The sequence below is a fragment of the Cyprinus carpio genome, chromosome B1 (genome assembly GCF_018340385.1).
Source record: "Cyprinus carpio isolate SPL01 chromosome B1, ASM1834038v1, whole genome shotgun sequence".
Classification (NCBI taxonomy): Eukaryota; Metazoa; Chordata; class Actinopteri; order Cypriniformes; family Cyprinidae; genus Cyprinus; species Cyprinus carpio.
In genome coordinates this window covers 18,067,478-18,088,210 of record NC_056597.1, presented here as the reverse complement: position 1 = coordinate 18,088,210, position 20,733 = coordinate 18,067,478, and the positions used below count along the sequence as shown (strand labels likewise).

The window sequence follows — 20,733 nt, the reverse complement described above, 5'->3', positions numbered from 1 at the left end:
TTTTTTTTTTCGTAGAAACACATAATCAGAATAATATTTATACAGTTTTACAAATGACTCGCACGGAAATTCGTTCTGCTTGTTTTTGTCAGGGTTCTGTCACTTCGGTCTAGTTTATTCATGGTTTTGTGACAGAGCCCTGACACTCTCATCATGTCGTTGTTTTCTCATTATTCTCATTAGCTGCGTGTTTGTGTCTGGTTTTGTTCAAGCACATGACTTGTGATTGTTTTGCTGGCCATGTGCTAGTGTTTTTTTTCGTGTGAGCACATGGCTTTTGTCCTTTTTTCTGTGTACCATGTGCTCTCATGTCTATTGTCTTGAGCCCACCCATCTTGTTTCCTGATTATTGGTTCATTTGCCCCACCTGTCTTCCCTTGTTACCCTCCTCGTTGGATCCCTATTTATTCTCCTTGTGTTTGCAGTCCTGGGTGAGTTTGTCTTTGAATGTTGAGTGTGTGCCTTCTGCCCTGCCCAGCCCATCCTTGTCTTGTTTCCAGCTGTGTTTTTCCCTCACGGGGTAGTTTTTGTTTTATTTTATTAATAAAAGCCCATCTCCTGCACCATTGAGTCCTCGCTACATCCCTTTACGCAAACCCTGACAGTTTTTCATGAATGAGGCCAAAATGTCAGTAATTACCTGTGTCCTACCCAGCTGCAAATGTCGACTGAACATTTGCACAAAATGAGACATTCTGTCACTGGCTTGCTTTTTTCATCATAAAAACAGATTTTATGGACTGTCGTTTTCTATCTAAAAAGTATATCTTTTTATGGTATTTTCAGTTTCAGAAAAGCCAAAACCTTTTTGCACAGTGTAATTCATGTTTTCACCTTCATAAAAATTGTTTAGAAAACCATAAGGAAAGTACAAAATGTCTTGTTGACAAATATTCATAAAAGACTTGACTTGACTTTGACTTGATATTCATGACTTGAGACTTGACTCAGACTTCAGTTAAATGACTTGAAATAACTTGTCTTTCGTTCAATAAATATCTGTTTGTTTTTGAACACACCGTAACCTAAGCAAGTGATGCAAGGCAAGCCGAGATAAACGTAAGAGTGTGGACACAGTGTTGCCAACTTAGCGACTTTGTCGCTAGATTTAGTGACTTTTCAGACCCCTTTAGTGACCTTTTTTCCAAAAAGGCACCTAGTGACTTCTTGGACAAATGTTATTTAGTTTCTAAGACTCGTCGGTACTGCCGCACGAGTGTGAGGTATTGTTTCCCAGCGTGCACACACCTCTCTCTGTGTCTGCTCTGTTCAGTGAGTGGCTGTTAAAAAAAAAGATTCTGTCGCTTCAAAATCTGTTTTACATGCATAGCCGAAATCACAGCACCACCATTGTGTTTATCTTATGTGCATTTGATTTCATTAGACGATGTTGTGATTATAAATCAGGATTTTTTTTGCAGATTAACATCTAATGGAGAGCTGGTAGTCTTAATGGGCTGAATTTCAGTCTCTATTTCATATTCATCCCATTGTCTTACAACAGAAACAGAAAAGTGTACCAGTGAAAACAGTTTAATTGGGAATTTGGCTGCATTAAAATACAGTTTGTGAGCACTATTTTTACTATTTTTTTTGCAAGTGCAATGCACAGGTTATTCACTGTTTATAAGGAAATGTCAGCTTTTTCATTTTTTCTTTTTTTTGGCGATAGCACTTAGTATATGCATGTGTACAATGTCTAATTATTGGTCTTCAGTGTTAGACTTTGAGTGAAAAGCCTATGGATAGTTTATGGGGATGCATAAAAGAAAAAAGAAAAAAAATCATACAGAGTTGCGAACCCAACCGTGCATACACAAACAAACGAAACATTTACATTTAGTCATTTAGCAGACGCTTTTATCCATGCGACTTACAAATGAGAAAATGGAAGCAATCAAAAACAATACAAAAACCCTCACACTTGCAAGCACAACCATGCACATGCAAAAAAACAATACACTTTCACTCATACTGTATACACGCACACACATTCACTTACAAATATTAAAAAAATCACACTCACTCAAATCTCTCTCTCTGTCTCTCTCTCACTCACTCACTCACTCACTCACTCACTCACTCACTCACTCACAGATTAATAAAGTATATTATAAACAGCTGCAAGATTTGTGTGATTCAATTATTCATATTTTTCTTCTTGTTGTTATTCTTTTGTTAAAAAGGAAGGATCTGACTTAAGGATGTGTTCATGTCCCATAAAGCTGCCTGTTTGAAGAATGCCATTTGGTGGCATAGAAACCATTATACTTGAATTGTTTAATATTTTTTCATGGTCTTCTGCAATGTTTGAGGCATATTGAAACAACTGTACCTAAATGCTGTTCATGCTTTTATGCTGGACTAATTTCAGTTACATTTACATTTTAGGCTAAGTAGTTTTAATTTGTATTTATTTAAAAATATATATTGTATTAACAACTCCTTTTGAGTAGAAATGCATATTGCAATTTATTTATTTATTTATTTTGCAAATAAAACTCCCATAGTCCATAACTACTGTAGTTTTAAGTTATTTTAACATATAAATTCAGTTAAATCATCAAACATTTGTATGACTTGACAGTGACTTGCTTGACCCAAGCTACGACTTGATTTGATTTGTTTGTTGTCAGTGAGTGGCTTGACCCAATGATTCTCACAAAAATTGACTTGGACTTGCTTGAGACTTGAAGGTTAAGAGTTGAGACTTACTTGTGACTTGCACATGTGTGACTTACTCTCACCTCTGGTACTGACAGTCACAGATGGTAAAGGGGGAAAAACTCTTATCTAAAAATCCTCTTCCACATTATAAACATTGAAAATCATTATTATGGGTTGTGACTTTCAGTGTTATTGTAATTAACCAAAAGTAAAACTACTAAAAAAAAAAATCCTCTTTAGAAATAGAAATATGAATGTATATATATATATATATATATATATATATATATATATATATATATATATATATATATATATATAAAGAAAAACTTTAAACATTTTATTTCAGTTAATTAAGTTTAAGTGCTACAATAATTAAGCTAAAAAAAATGAAGCTAAATAAAAAAAATAATAATAATAAAAAACTTTTTTTTAGTCTCACTGGTACACAGTCATTCTCTGACAGGCTGTGATTTTTGTCATTTCATGCAGCATGTTTGCTTTGAGTGAGGACAGAATAATTACTTGACACTTCTGTTAAGGACACAGAGCAAGTTTTTTTTTTTTTTAAGGTAAATACAAAAAGGGTCTAAACAACAAGCAGGTCTTGAATCACAACTTGGCATGGGCCGATTACCGGTTTCAAGGTATACCGTGATTTGAAAATGTCACGGTTTCAAAACGCAAATATTTTCCATTATACCGTTCCTGCGGTATGCGCTGTTTTCCATGTCTCCTCAATGACTGAAAGAGTAGTAATCCCTCAGGCTGAGTGCAGTGTAGAGAGTAACACTGACCCCTCCTCCTGTTGGTGCGAGCGAGCGGTCAGTCACGTGTGTGTAGGATGGCCAAACTTAAGGAGCTGCCCCCTGGAACTTAAGGCCCGGGTACACTTCACATTCAGCATTCCTTTCCGTCTTGCACACAGCCGCGTCTGCACAGCTTTCAAAAGTATACTCAACCGCAGATGAGCGCAGACGGATGAGCTCGACACATGCGCAGTACCACGGTGTGCGCCTTTATGCGATCGGCAACCGGCTGTTTTTTGCCTTATTGCAACTCTCTGTTCTGGACTTGCACAAACTGCATTGCAATTATTATTAAATTATTAAATTATGTGTATGATTATTATTATATAACTAAATTATATAAATGATATGTATATGAATTAAATAACTGAAATTAAATAACTGTAATTATAGATTTAGGTTAAATAAAGATTTTTTTCTTTTTTTTTGTTTTTAGTAAAAGAATAAAAGAAAATTCTACTTTTTTAACTAATTTTTTTTGTATGTTGTTCTTTTTTAAAATATATTGTGTCCAGCGGAAAAAAAAGATTTGTTTTACAGTCATTTAAAAATAACACATTTCAGAGCTGTAACAACAATACTGTGATACTGTGAAACCGTGATAGTTTTGCTTAAGGTTATCATACCATCACAATCTCATACCGGCCCATGCCTAATCACAACTACTATACACTCCATGGTTCTGGATTGGCATGGACATGATTTCAAGTCCCATGTGTCTGAGTGTGTGATCTTTTTAGCTGTCTTTAGAGAACAGTTTGAAAGAACAGTTAGCAGTATCTATTGGCTTAGTCACAGCATGTCTGATCATGTTTAATGGTCTTCATCTTAGTCCCAAAATATGATTTAACCCTGCATCTGAGTTCAGAGTTTCATCACTGATAAGATGTGATTTTTCCTCAGGTCACTAATGCATAAATATATTAATGTATAATAGCTAATTTAACATAAAGGTCTTTTTTGAGGGAACCAGCTCTGCACACACAATATTTGAAACTTATGCAGTATGAGGAGCGCTTCCATCTGACCTCTTAATGTGCATGTTAAGCGACGTGTAACAGCATTAATTAATTAAAATTGTCAAACTCATCCAGCCACAGCGGACCAAATTAAAGAGGTGAGTCTCTGAGGGCTCTCAATATGACTGAGTGATACCACAGATCTACCTTCAGCAACTGCACGTGTTCAAACAGTCCTCCAGTCAAACTCATTACAGCTGTATATCCGTGAAGGTTAGAGTGTGATCTGAGATCTGAAGATATCTCAGTATCTCTGAGCTGTTTAAAGTTGCGAGGTTAAATTTGGGTAATTGGGTCATGAGGTCTGTTACTCACAGTCACGCCAAGAGAGTAAACAACAGTTGAGAGCTTTTAAATTTATAAACAACAGCAGGCGATTTAAGAGCCATGCTCATTTGTGGATTCATTTTAGTGCTGTCAAACGATCAATCGTGATTAATCGCATCTAAAATAAGTTTTTGTTTACATAATATACGCATGTGTACTTTGTATATTTATTTTGTATATATAAATATACACACATGTATATATTTAAGAAAAATTTGTTACATTTATATAATAACCATATTTTTAGATTATATAATTTATATGAATATAAATATAAACATGTAAATACATGTAAATATTTTCAAAATATATGCTGTATGTGTGTATCTTTATATATACATAATAAATATACACAGTGTACACATATATTTTTTGTAAACAAAAACTTTTATTTTGGGTGTGATTAATCATGATTAATCGTTTGACAGCACTATTTAATCGTTCGCTCATTTATTTATTCATTCATTTATTCAGTTATACATGTTGTTCCCTTATTTACAGTGAAAATGATCTATTTTTCAAAGACTAAATCTGGATTGGATTCAGAACCTCTTCATGAGTCCAACATTTCATTCAGTAATTTATGCTTGTATCGCTTGTTTCTTCTTCTTCGCTTGTTTTTGGATCTGGAGTTTCCATACTATTTCAGATGATGCATAACAGCACCCCCTACCATATAACAGTGAAAACATAAATTGCAGCAAAATTCCATCAATGGTGAGGAAAAAGTTAAAGCGATAGTTCACCCAAAAATGGAAATTTGATGTTTATCTGCTTACCCCCAGGGCATCCAAGATGTAGGTGACTTTGTTTCTTCAGTAGAACACAAATTTAGATTTTTTGGTCTGTGCAAGAAACTGAACAGTATTTATATCGTTTTTTTTTATACCTCTGATTCATACAATGTATGGACCATTAACACTCCATCTACAATCTCAATCAGGAGTGTCAGTTGTCCACTTAAGAGATAGGTGGCGGTAAGTCTGCGTTCTAACAGTTCGGACATTGCATGAATCAGAGGTAAAAAAAATGGTATATTAACTGTTCAGTTTGTTGTTGTGGATGGTGTTTTTATGTCTTTACACATCAATGTATCGTCATGAGCCGAAGGGTTTAATTTGGATTTTTCTGTGCATGTTTTTTTTTTTCTCTCATAGATTCTGTGACCATTGACAAGCATTGTAGACTGAGAGAGTGCAACGGCTGAAGTTAAAAAAATCATAATTTGTGTTCTACTGAAGAAACAAAGTCACCTACATCTTGGATGCCCTGGGGGTAAGCAGATAAACATCAAATTTTCATTTTTGGGTGAACTATCCCTTTATCTCGCTCATTTACTCACTTCACATCAACTGCTTTACTTATAAACTCACTCATTTGTTCACTCACTCCATTCATTCAACCTATTTTTTTAAAGGAATTTGTACTTTTGTTAAGGAAGGATTCATTAAATTGATCAAAAGTGACAGTAACAGACTTTTATATTGTTACAAAGATACTGTTTCAAATAAATGCTGTTCTTATGAACTTTCTATTCACCAAAGGATCCTGAAAAAAATGCATCACTGTTTCCACAGAAATGTTAAGCAGCACAGCTGTTTTCAATGTTGATAATAAGAGGAAATGTTTTTTGAGCACCAAATCAGCATATTAGAATGAAGGATCATGTGACACTGAAGACTGAAGTAACGGCTGCTAAAAACATTAAAAACTGACCCCAAACTTTTGAACGGTAGTGTATGTGTCCTCATGTAGACCACTGAATGTGGATTACAGAGGCTCAGGATGCTGAAGCCATGAAGCACGCTGACAAACATGGATTAATCCAGTTTACTGTCTAGCTGCAGGAGTGACTCACAGGCAGCTTGACTCAGGGACACATCAAATTAGACACATTCAAATAAAAGCATTCTAGTGTAAATCCACGTCATGAAGGGAGGACGAGTAAATACAAACAAACAATCTGATACAGACACTCTCATGCACTCACATATTGAAGACCTTCAATGCTGAGGCCCAATGGAGTTTAATATGGGAGATAAATTGCCTCAGACTTGACGCTCAATGCGAGGAAAGAATAAATCCTGATAACAGTTCAAAGTTAATTTTGTCAACTTCTAGGCGTAGGCTATGCTAGCATAGATGGCATCAAACCTAAATGGCATGGACTAAAAGCCACAAAAGTCCAATTTGAAATTCCATGGGGTCTTTAAAAGCCTTCCGAAAGCAAGAAATAAGACTTTCTCTCCCACGTATAACTGCGGTATACCTCATTTTTGTAGTCATTTGTTGTTTAACAGACACTTTTTTATAGAACTGTTTTTTATAGAACAGTTCAGACTAACTGCATGGGTTGCCCTGGAGCAATGGATTTAAATGACACACTCAAACGCACAACGATAACAGAAAAGGATTGTGATTTCAGTAGGTTTCTTTGAAATCCATTCTGCAGACTTTATGTCAGAAGTTCAGATCCTTAAACCACACTATCATGAAGAAGATGGTGAACAGAACAAATGCTTATATAACACTGTGGTAGGGTATTAGTGTATTTTTTAAAGGGAAAATCTAATGGAAAATAGGCGTTCTCTTGCACTTTGGAAATAAAAAAGATGCGAACTTCACCAGAAAGAAAAGGTTAGCCAATCATAAGAGAATTCATAAATAAAATCCATAAAAACAAAGGTATGACTGTTTTTAGTGCAAGAAATACAGTAACACTGAGTCTATCAAAAAAATTCTACTAAAGTGTGCAGCACATTTTATTAATACGTTTAGCATTGCACAATGAGTAAATGGGTGAATAATTTCTAAATATAGTCTTATAAATTTCAATTCATTTTTTTAATTAAAGTATTATTATTACTAAGCTAAAACAAACAAAATTAATTGTAAATTGAATTAAAGCTGAAATAAAAAATAAAAAATATATAAATATTAGATGACAAATTAATTTTATATATTAATTAATTAATTAATATTAGAATAATATATTCAAATTATATTTATATATCTAATTATAATTATATATCTAGTTAAATATTCTAATTAGAATAATATATTCTAATAATATATTCTATTTTATAATATTAGAAATGTTGCCTTGGTAATTAATTAAAATGAAATAAGTTCTAGAATTACTACAAAAAAAAACTGAATTTATATATTTTAAAAATAATTTTAGAAATAATAGCTAAATGGAAATCTATACAAACATGCATTGTCTAATGACAAAATCACATAACACATTTACTAAAATGAAAATTGAAAATATGAAAATGAAAATAATTCAATACATTTAGATTAGACCAAACAGATATGTTTGATATGTATGTGTTATTATATCATTGCTTAATAATGATTATTGAAGCACTTAGCTTAAGATGCTAAGATCAAACTGTTCTGGAATCTGTCTTGAGTTGAGCGCTGTGTGTGAGGCATGAAGAGCTGCTGTTTTTGTATAACATCCAAATACAGTCATTTATCGGGTTTCTTTTCAGTTCCCTTAGAAGGAAGCTGCCTATGTAGACAGTACACAGCAAAGCAGCTCAGTAGATTTACAGCAGAGCTAGTATGTCTACAGTGGAAATTATAACAATTGTATCACCCAGGCCCAAAAACACACACTTACAACCTCCACAATATGAACAGAGAAAAAGACCCAAACATCTTTAGTGGACCGTACAGAGGGAGGAAGAGACCTTTCAGTAAACTACTCAGACATTAATGAGTCTGTCTCTCTCTCCCCCCTCTCCCGTTATTTCTTTATCTCTAATGATTTGGTTAATTCTCTTGAAGGAGACTTTGGCTCATGTTGTGCGAGTCGGCTGCCATTGCGAGATAAAATTTTGGCCTGCGTGTTCTAACTGGCAAAGACAAGACCCCGCAGAGGTCACACACAAACAGACGGACGGACACACACACCAAATCAACACAGCCTTGTGCCTGTAATTGAAAATGACAGGAAAAAACCTTCACGTTGAAACGAGGTGAGTAAATGTCTTCAAGGATGGACTTTATTACATGACAACACATGTAGACAAGGAGGAGAGGAGAGGGAGGATGATGCAAAAATGAACACGCACACTAGCATCAATTCTCAAGGTGCTTGTAGGATCGGCCTATTATTGCCTGTCAAATATACAAAATAATTAACAGCTCACTGGTGTGAAACAAGAATATGTCCAACTGCTAATTGCGTAACCTATGATTGGACATCGTGAGTGAACTAGGGATGAAGAAACATTCGTAACTCAGTACAGTTATAGCACAAGCAAAAATATGTATAGCTGCTCAAAAAATATATTTAGTATTTTGAGTATAAAGCAATTTTATGCTGTCAAAATCAAGTCATTTCAGTTTTGCTTAAGGGGAAGACAGTATTTTGCATCAGGTTCAAGTTGGTTATGCAAATTCTGAAGTTGCTTGGTTTGAAAGTGACTTTTGTGTGAGCTGTGATTAATTCATCACTACACTGACAATAGACCTTTTTGCCAGCCAAATTTCAGTGAAATGTCAAAGTTTCTCCGACATTTTGCTAATGTGACTTATATTGTCCATAAAGCTTAAGGGAACAATTCACCCAAAAATAAAAATTTACTCACCCTAATTTCATTCCAAACTGTTGTTATCCATCAAATGAAAACGATTTGGCTCCAAAACACTATTGGATTGTATAGAGGGGAAAAAACACACTGACTGGATGTTTATATGATAATGTATTGTTAAAGATACACAAAACATGAAAGCGTTTTGTTGTAGTTAGTATTTCATCACTAAAAAATTTCAGGTCTTGTCAAATTAACAACAAGCAGGAATTTCAAAAGAGGTGCATCTTTATCAAAACATTTAGTAGATTTGATTTTATCTCTCTATCCATCCATCCATCCATCCATCCATCCATCTATCTATCTATCTATCTATCTATCTATCTATCTATCTATCTATCTATCTATCTATCTATCTATCTATCTATCTATCTATCTATCTATAAACAAGAGGATTTATTTCCATCCACTTATCCTACAAGGAATTCAAAACAAGGTTTTGAAAGCTGCATATCAATCTGAAATGTAATGAACCTTGTTATTGGTTGGAAAACAAATAACAATCTTCAACAGACAAATTGGGAGGAAGAAACTTTCCAGTGGTGAATTTTTTGAGGAGGGAGATTGTTTAAAATTGATCGTGATAGATACTGACATACAGTAGATCTCCAGAAGAGAAACGACAGAATGAATGTCTTTTAAACTTCACCTTCTAAAGCAACAGCAAAGTCATCTCCTTTTATTGAGAACATCCTGACAAACACTCGAGGCAGGCAGTAGTAAAGATGCAATACGCTGAAATAGCTCACAAAATACTTGCAGGGAACCAACTATATATAACATTATTTTTAACCTATTAATAGTGCATATTATAATCCATTATATGCCTGGTGGTGACACATGAGAATTGGAGCTTATCATGTATTTAATGCATATTCATTAAAGTATGAATATGAAAGCACTATTTAAAAATCAATATTGTGACATACAACAGGTTAAAAGATGTAAAAGACATCGCAAAAGCAAAATACTGTAATGCATAAAGGATGCTTTTTTTTTTTTTTTTTTTGAAAGGTCTACTTCGAAAACCTGCATTTATTTTAATTTAAAGATAGATATAAACAAAGAACTGGGAGTTTGGAAATGTACAATGTAAATGAAGAAATATTTTAAATTTTGCATTATTATAGGTCACTGATCTAATTTGGGATATTGACCATGTTTTAACTTCTTTGTAAAGGTCAGATGTTTTAATGGATCGTCAGGTTTTGCAGAAACTTGTAGAGCCTCTGACATTTTCTTCACAAAATGTTTAATTTCAGATCAGATCATTAGCAGCATAATCATTTTCTCAATTTGAAAAGAATGCAAAATAGAAGCATTTTTGACTTTCAGATCACACTGTGCTGTACATAACCAATTAGATGATTAATTACTTATACTTTATGGTTTTTGATTGTGGAATCAATAAAAATAAAAAACATATTTGAGACATGTTTATGTGCCCATATTTGATTTGAGCATTCATGCAGGATCAGCAACAACATAAAGCTTCACTGACTACTTCTGATGTTAGTATACGTCATCATAACACCTCTTGTTCCATAACACCATCATCACCCATCACTTACCATCACAGCAGGCCTGCGTTTTATCAAATCATTCCATTTGATTTGATTGAAACAGAAAAGCAGGGTTGTATAATACTTACAGATTAATAAAAAAAATCCTTTTAAAAACACTGCGGCTGAAGCAATTGATCAAACACCAGATCCTAAGATGGTTGTAAATAACCGTTGGCCATAAATCTCATCTAAAGATTAATGAGTATGTAATTTTCCAGATGTGTTAATCCTGATCTGGATATGTTTTAATCTTGAGGATTAGATGTTTAGGACAATAATAAACTCGAATGGATTACAGTCTTTACAGTTAGTGGTGGCTTTTGAAAGGTTTTGCTGATTAAGGATGAAATCTGTTATGTTCTCAGAGAAAAATGCATAACATACTGCAGAAACTTCAGTCTGCCAGTGCAGTAAGAAAAAATACCTAAGAAAAAACTTAATTCAAAATACACCACTGTTCAAATTTGTAAATTTATTAAAGAAATTAATACTATTTTTCAGCAAGAACACATTAAATTAATCAAAAGTGACGGAAATGTTAGAAATATATGTTTATTTCTATTTCAAATAAATGTTCTTTTGAAGTTTCTATTCATCAAAGAATTCTGTAAAAAAAAAAAAAAAAATACAGTTGTATTACCGTTTCTATAAACAGAACAACTATTTTCAACATTGAAAATAAAGAGAAATGTTCCTTGTGCAACAAATCAGCATATTAGTATAATTTCTGAAGGATCATGCGAGACTGAAGACTGGAGTAATGATGCTGAAAATTCAGCTTCACAGGAAGAAATTACATTTTAACATATTTTAAGATAGAATACAGTTATTTTAAATTGTAATAATTATTTAAATACTGTTTTACTTAAATAATTGCAGACTTTGTGATCATAAGAGATTTTCAAAATCATTAAAACACTTTTCTGACACTAGTAAATTCCTTTAGGTAATGAAAAACTGAAACTGAAAAATTATGAAGTGTGTACACACAAAAACAACAACTCTCACATTTAAATGCAATTGTCACTCTTAAAAAACTGCATTGTGTATGTGGCCATGTTGTGGTTACATTCAGAGAGAGGATGAAGGCCTTGAACAAAGAGAAGTGGTATCTCTAGAGATACAGAGAGGCAGGAACAGAGATTCTGTGAGACAATTAAAAATGCATATGACACCAGGGACAAGTGTCTGATGAATTTAGTTTTAAACCGTGCATAATCAACATCTGGCACGCAAGCACTAACAAACAATGTAAACAGAAATAACAAGAGGCAAGAAAGAGACACAAACTGTCAAAATACTTCTAAATGTTTGTTCAAGTGGGTGCACGCATAATAGACAAGAATCTCTTATTAATGATCTAGCCGCCCACAGACCACCCAAATCCAGATCAACCTGCTGCTCAAAACAAAAACTACACCTTCTCTTTCTGTGGGTGGCTCTTGCTCAGAATAAGCCGCAGTATGAACCAGATTTTATGTCTGTCACACCCCTGGACTCTATCTGTGTGTTTTTCCCCCTCCATGTGCCTGCCCTGAACTAGTTTTCCCATATGTTTGATTGTTTATTGCTCCCAGGTGTGTCTCGTCAAGTCAAGTGTATTTAATGTGAGTTCTGTTCCTAGTTTCTTCATCTGGTTTTGTTTGTCTTTAAACGCTACGTGTGCGCGCGCGCACCTGGTTCCATTGATGTCTATTTGTTTGAATTCTACAATTTTATTGTAAAAAATGGTGGTGATAAAGGTATAAAACAAAGAAAAAAAATTATAATTTTTAAAAAGTTAATCAAATATAATTTTTTTTTTTTTTTTTTTTTTTTTTTTGGCAAACAGTGCTGCACAACAGAGGTTTACTGTTAAAATGAAAACATTTCTTATAAATTCCTTGTAAATAAAGATTTCACCGTTTTAGTACTAATTAATATTATTAAGTACATTCTTCTACAACAGTAATATATTTGTCACAATTTCTTCAAGCTATACCAATTTGTTTATTTTAATGGGTTGTCGTAAGGACCTTTGAGTTTCTGTGTATATTCATATTTAAACAGCTAGTCTTTTGTGCTTTATTATAAGACACCAGCTCATATTGCATTTGATTAACTGTGCAGCCCTATTTTTAATTTATAGCTACCCAATTTGCCTGATGTGAATTTGGTACTTTTGGATCTGAATGATGGTACTTTTGGAAGATTTGCAAGGGTCTCATCATTGGTGACCAATTTACAGGAAATACGCAGACAATAGCAGAGAGTGCCATTCAGTGTTTCATGCATCAGTAAATGATGGAGAAACTTTATAGAAAAAATTTAAATGGCAAGTTTATAAATTTAATCCAAATGGGACTAATACAAAAATAAAGTAATTTGCACTCTTTATATGAGTTAATTATAACCAAAGCTAAAGAACAGAATGAAATGTTACAATACCAAATTATGCAAACCCATTAACTGTGTTAAACTCATTTAAATCAATTTCTTATAAATACAGTGACATCAACCCTTAAATTGCATGAATTGAAAATTCCTCAAACTTCTAAGGATTTCTAAACGAGTGAACACCTCTGAAGTTCATACATACTATGGCTAGATTCTGTCATATGCTCTCCGGTGTCTATTTAAACTACTAATAGTTTTCTATTTAAACTATTTAATTATATGACTGCTAAAACCACAATTTACATATGAACACCTACAAATATTAATGAGATGCTACTCTCTCTCTGTCTGTCTCTCCAGATGTCATCGTCTGGTTTCCATCCTCTGGTCCAGATGGATGCCTACTCTCTCTTCCTGCTCATCCTCACTCACCACAGATAACATGTCGAGAGATGAGTCACACACAAAACCACACACTTATACTCACAGAAGATAGCATGAGATGCTAAAAAAGTCAAATAAAGTGACATGCTAGCCTTTATTTCCATGGTTACATCAATCTGGTTGTGCTTACTCACAGTGACACTATGAAAGGTGTGTGTGAGTTATATGAGAGGCTCAACTTCAAGGTTCGGTATTCTAACATCCTGACTTTATGACGCCACCTGTCTCTTATCCAGTCAAGTAGGTTCCATCAAACACTGTGGGGACATGACTCAAAATGTTAATATTAATATTGATATATGCCTGCAAATGAGCATGTCCCTGTTGAAAAAAAAACAGCATATGTCTGTTAGGTATGTTTTAAAGCATGGCAGCTGGTTCAAGCTGGAGCAGGAGCTAGTTGCTTAGGACTAGCACATGACCAGCATAAACCAGCTCAAACCAGCTGCCATGCTTCAAAACCTAACCAGCATATGCTAGTTTTTTCAACAGGAGTTGTGCCCATTAATATCAAAAGCAGTATCTACAGATTGTGCAAATATTTAGCCGGATATATATTTTAATGATGTATTACAACACCAATATTAAAGTGCAATGCTTCTGAAATACAATATAAAGAAATTATTACATTATATTATATTATATTATATTATATTATATTATATTATATTATATTATATTACTGTATATTATATTATTATATTTTTTAAACAAAAATTTATTCCTGTTAAAGAAATGCTGAATTTTCAGCAACAATTACTAATTCTAATATGCAAGTGATAATTCTTATTACTATTAATGTTGAAAACTGTTGTGATGCTAAATATTTTTGTGGAAACCAGGATACATTTTTAAAAGATTCCCTGATCAATATAAAAGGTCAAAGGTCAAAATGTTTTTACTGTCACTTTTCATTAATGTGACCTTCGATATTGATTAAAATAATGAATTAATAAATGAACAAATACATCTTAGCATCCCTAGACATTTTTTAAATGGGAGTGTATTATGTGGTTATTATTATTATTATTATTATTATTATTATTATTATGCATTAATCCAGTATTACTACAGCAAAGACAAATGATCTCAAGAGATTCGATGCTTCAATTACTAAATTAAGTTTAATTCTGTTTCTATTAGAATGCATTCCCTTCCAAACATCTATTCCTATGCTGTCCTATCTATCTCCACCACAAACCAAACACCAATATCAACAAACACATCACATAGAAGACTCTGGTCCTTTTTAAATATAGGCAAGGTCATTACTTTCTGGTTTGCAAAAGTCCTTCTGTGTTCCTGCTGAAATTTTAATATACCAAAACCATAAAAGCTCATAAACTTCTTAAAGGTCAATACAAAAGGACATAAAAATAATTCTAACGAGTCAATTAAAAAAAAAAAAAACTTTTTTTTTTTAAATCCCTCCTGCTGTCAGCTCTCTACTCATCATTTCTTTGTTCTTTCTCCTTCTTATGTCCTTGTCATATTTATTCAACTCAACACTCTGTTTGTGGAGTTTCAGATCCTTTAAACTACTTTCAACATCTCTTTCTTCTAAATTTTTTATTATAAAAAATGCCATTCCTCCAAATGGTGGATTTGACTGAAAGTCATAAACCTCCTGTCCCCTAAAACACTGCGGAGAAACTAATGACTTAAAGAGATGATTTTCACATGGAACATTTTCCTTACCCTTTTGTTCCTTTAGATTTACATTCATTTGAAATGAGATTTATAAAGGTCTTCTGCATGGTACTTTTATGTCATTCTACTTTAAAAAGTAGCTGGTTGTTTAAACAGAAAGATATGAAAAAAAAAATCTAGGTTTAATTAGGAGCAAAAACAGCTTTCTCCTTCACTCCCAGTGGAAAGACGAAATTAATGTCCTTTAAAAACCAAACTACAAAATGTGCCACACAACACGCACTAGTGTTTCTACAGCATATTGACAAGACGGAGAAACGAGATGGTTGAAAATGTGAAAGGTGAAAGGGAGGGTCAATATTTTTAATTTAAAAGCACATCCACTTGAAAAAAAGTCAATATTTTGTCCCAGAGAGCCGATCTGAATAAAACATATTACCATTTCACATTACAATCACACACCATATGAACCCAAAAGAATACATCTAATCTAATATCTAATAATTTTGATTTATACACCCACTGACAACCTACAAATCCATGTAACTGCATAACATTTACCATCATATAATCTCTGATATAGTCCCTGTTTTACACATAAGCTGTGACATTTAACTGATATCACAAATGTTTTCATGCGACAGAGATAATAAGTTAACTCACAACATATCCGCATTAATTCCAAGCAACATTTTACTCATTAGCAGATTAAATAGCTTTCATTATCAAGTCATTAACAAACATATGATGCCTAATATCTGTTGAACTATATATCAAAGTTTGTTAATCTTAATAATGAAAGTTTTAATACAGTGATTCCTAATTTTTCAATAGTTTTTGAACTATTTGAATGTAAGACCTACTGTAAGTTCTATTGAAATTACATACATTTCCAGTAGACTATATATTGGAAAGCATATACGTGACCCTGTTATGGTTTATTAGGATAGGACAATATTTGGTTGAGATACAACTATTTGAATATCTGGAATCTGAGGGTGCAAAAAAATATTTTCGACTTTAAAGTTGTCCAAAAGTTCTTAGCAATGCATATTACTCATCAAAAATTAAGTTTTAATATATTTACAGTAGGAAATTTACAAAATATTTTCATGGAACGTGATCTATTACTTAATATCACAATGATTTTTGGTATAAAAGAAAAATCAATAATTTTGACTCGTATAATGTATTTTTGGCTATTGGCTACCACAGCTACCTAAGACTGATTTTGTGGTCCAGGGTCACACACACACACACACACATATTCCAGGGTCACACACACACTATATATATATATATATATATATATATATATATATTTATTTATTTATTTATTTATTTATTTATTTATTTATTTATATTAAATGTTGCATAAACTTACCTGCTATACTCAGGTAAATGGAAGGGCTGGTTTTGTTTTCCCCATTACGTTCATTAACGGCCTGTACATAATACCGACCAGCATCTGCTGCCGCCGTCCCCAAAACCACAAGCTGATTGTCCAATGTTATTGCTCTGAAACCAAAAGAGAAACACACAAAACACTTGTAAGAATGGTCAACAAGACTGTCCACTTATGATTTCATTTCCTTTCTAATCTCATGATGACCTGTACCAAATCAATTGGCTTATTTATAAAATTGTGGAAGGTAAAGTACTAATGAAAGCACATTAGCATTTTATTATTTTAGTTCTGGATGGTCTCATCGGCGAGAGGGCAACATGATAATTACTCCTTTCAGCACACATTCACAAATCAATACATCACTGGACAACATGCACAAACACGCGCACATGTCCACTTACATTATGTGAGGCTTTTGCCACTTTTTGAACTGATATTTTTATCTCTCTCGAGGGCAGGAAAAAATAACTCGCTAAAGAAAAACACAACAAAATGAATAAGGAAAGAAGGGAGAGTGGGCTTTCATGTTCCTCTATGGTCTATGTTCAATAGCGCTCTTCTGACAAACGTCAATAGCGCTTTCAAATTTTCACACACGCATGACACAATCACACCTTTATATGAGGCAAGTTTTTAAAAGCACTAAGAGCTCCACACTTTAGTCACCACAACAGAAGTGTCACCACCACAACTAGATGTGCCACACCCAGAGAACCTGCAGAAAGCCTGAACAAAGGTACAATCCTGTCTGTCAGAACTCCCCAGAGAAACAGGCCATTACTGAAAAGCCTTTTCTAAAAGTAAAGCACAAGGAAACAGAAGAACATATACAGACAGCTGCTTACACATATCAACTTTAATTCAAATAATATAAAAAATATACAAAAACTTAAGCAATGCATGTTGTCACACTGTAAGGAGTGAGTTGACACAGGTTTGAAAAAAATAAAAAATACTGTATATTCCAAAAAACGTGTATTTAAACTGTAAAATACTGTAGACTATTTAAAGGCTTATCAGCAAAACTTGAAAACAAATATGAAATGCGATGAAATTGCAAAATTTGAAAGAGTAATAAAAACTGACCATTATTTTGACTCAAAACACGTAAATTGTAAATAAAAATGACAACTAGTCTGAATGTACGCTAGTTTGGATTTGTACCCAACAGCTACACCAAAATATGATGACAGACATTTTAGTTTGTAAGACCAAATTAAAAACAAACAAAAAAATCTAATATTTGAAAAAGGCATCTGAAACCAATAAACAAGCAGGATGTAATTATTGCTAAAGTGATACAGCTCTAGTCTACAGCCATAATAACATAAAATCCGCATTTATTTATTGTTGTTTTCATACAAGAAGGGCATTATGTAATATGTAATTTAGTTGTCTAAGTAGTGGGAAAGTTTTATGGCACTTTCAGAATCTCGAAAATCCCCTTTCATTGAAATGACATAGAAACATCTTCAAAATTTCTTTATGTTCCACGGAAGAACATCCAAGAACATTCAGAAGTCATTCGGGTTTTGAACGACATGAGGATGAGTAAATGAGAAAATTCACCAATTTTCATTTTTGAGTGAACTACCTCTTTAACTACACAGTACAGGAGTTTCTGCTTACAGTACTTTTATGATGAAGTTAGAATTTCCATTATATAACCATAAAACAGAGTGAAAACTCCAGGTGGAACGACACCGTTGGGATCGCACACTGTAAGGCTGCTGTTAGCCGACTCTTTCAGCACTACTTCAACTCAACCTCAATAATTTAAATGACATCTGAAAATAGAAGTGATGTTGTAACAGCTCAAATAATGACAAAGATGATGAAAGTGGGAAAAAAAACATTCGTCGTGTCATTGACATTATTCTTTTATGTAAGCGCACAGTTTCTCCACATCAAATCCTGACGCAATGGCAGACCTCCGAAATGCTGGCCAAAGCCTACAGTAATCTTCAAACAGAGGAGCTCAGTGTTTTAATGCGTGAGCCACCATGTAATGTCAATAAAGTCCAGTCATGGGTGACTGTCCACATTTAAATATATAGAGCTCTTTTGTCGAGATTTCGACGAGTGGGTTCATTTTGATTACTGGATACTTTCACACACTAATGCATGTACGCATACACAGTCTCAAGGTGAAAGAGGAGGAACCATTAGGAACTAAATAGCCTATACTCTGACTTCAATATGGAAGAGCTTTTAGGGCAGGAAATGCGAATCAGACAAGCAAACAAGCGGTAAGACAAGGAAGATAGAGAAAAGGATAAGCCTCGAGATATTTAATGGGCTCTGGATGTTGTTCATATGGAGTTCAAGGTGAAATAAAGTCAGACGGTGAGCGAGAGACAGCGAGAGGACAGACAGGGAAAGAGAGGAACCACAAGAAAACGTCAAGAATAAGCGTTTTAATCTATCTCCTGTAAGGAAAAAAAAATCCCTTTGAACTCGGAGTCTTTAATTCCAGCCTCTCCATCCAGGGGAAAAAAAGAGGGAAGGGAAGGGAAAATGAAAAAAGAGAAGTCTCGCACTCAGTCCAAAATAAATCCACAGTGGAAAAATCTCAGTATGGGATGTTTTCACACTTTCAGCTTCAACTTTAAAATATAAGATATTCCAGGCTTTTAACTAACACTTTCAGGCTGGATTTAAGGGTGTAAGGTGAAGTTTGTTATGTTCTAGATGCATAGCTAATTTTACACATTTAAATAGATAGTTTATCCAAAATGAAAATAAGGTTATCATTTACTCATATCATCCTCATGTTATTTCAAACCTGTATGAAATCCATTAGACCCCACTGACATACAAAAACAAACAAAATATCTTCTTTAATGTTCCACAGGCAGTCAAACGGGCATTTTTGAATGAACTATCCCTTTTGGAGTCACTAAAAATGATGAATTGTAACATGAAACATTTCTATTTTATAGGTTGCTTCGAATTTTGTCACAACAGATAACCTAAACTGAATGGAAGACTACACTTTTTTGCTACCAATTTGTTTAGTTGCAGCTTTAACCAGCAGAAGATAACTGGACAATGCTAACTAGCCAAACCTAAGCACCTTGTCTATTTTCCAGTGCTTCTGAACATTATTTTGTTTGTTTGAACATCCTAGCATGTCAACATTTGGCTCAACCAATGGTGCGAGTTGGAGGCTAGACCAGATGGCTTAGTGGCCATTCACATAGAACATATTTTTGCTTTTCAAAATGCAAGAAGCAGAGTAGTGGAAAAAAATAAAGCATTTTTTTAGAATGCTGCTTTATGTGCAAGATGCTGCAAAAGACTAGAGAGCAGCAGTTAAACACGTCCATCTAACGAATACCATGGGAGAAGAATGAAAAAACGCATTCTGTGTTAACGGCCCTTTAGAAATGCCAGATGTGGACAGTAAGAGCATTCGGAAAACCTGTTTGGAAAGATTATTCTGATTTGTCCTGCTAGTGGAGCAGAAAAAAACAAACAAACAAACAAAAAAAAAATATTTCTCTAGAAATATTTCTCTAGAAATATGCCAGCTGTAGCGTTGGCAGTGAATGAGTTAAACCATACACAGTCAGTTTAGATAGGCAGATAACCAAACACTTAATAGCACTGGTGAAATTATTACAAGGTGGTGACAATAGGGGAAAATAGAAGAATAGAGAGCACCATGGGAAAGACAGACAGAGAAATATCAAATTGAGTTTACAAGCCAGAAAACTGTACTTAGATGGAATTTGACTTGTCAAATTGCTCCCAAGATCACAATAAACATACCTGTACACACAAAAAATAATGCAAAATGTGAAATATAAAGGTAGATAGAAGGAAAGCATATTGAATATGGTTTAGTCATGGAAAATA

General features: G+C 33.7%; 1 protein-coding gene across 4 annotated transcripts in view; it reads right to left on the bottom strand.

Annotated features, from left to right (window-relative positions):
* LOC109050400 (protein sidekick-1-like) overlaps window positions 1-20,733 on the bottom strand; it is a 193,196-nt gene that overhangs the window by 85,705 nt on the left and 86,758 nt on the right. For all 4 annotated transcript variants that reach the window (XM_042716835.1, XM_042716837.1, XM_042716836.1 and 1 more), the window contains exon 6: window positions 16,849-16,982. In XM_042716835.1, the coding sequence (XP_042572769.1) occupies window positions 16,849-16,982 (134 nt within the window). The remainder of the gene's footprint in view (window positions 1-16,848; window positions 16,983-20,733) is intronic.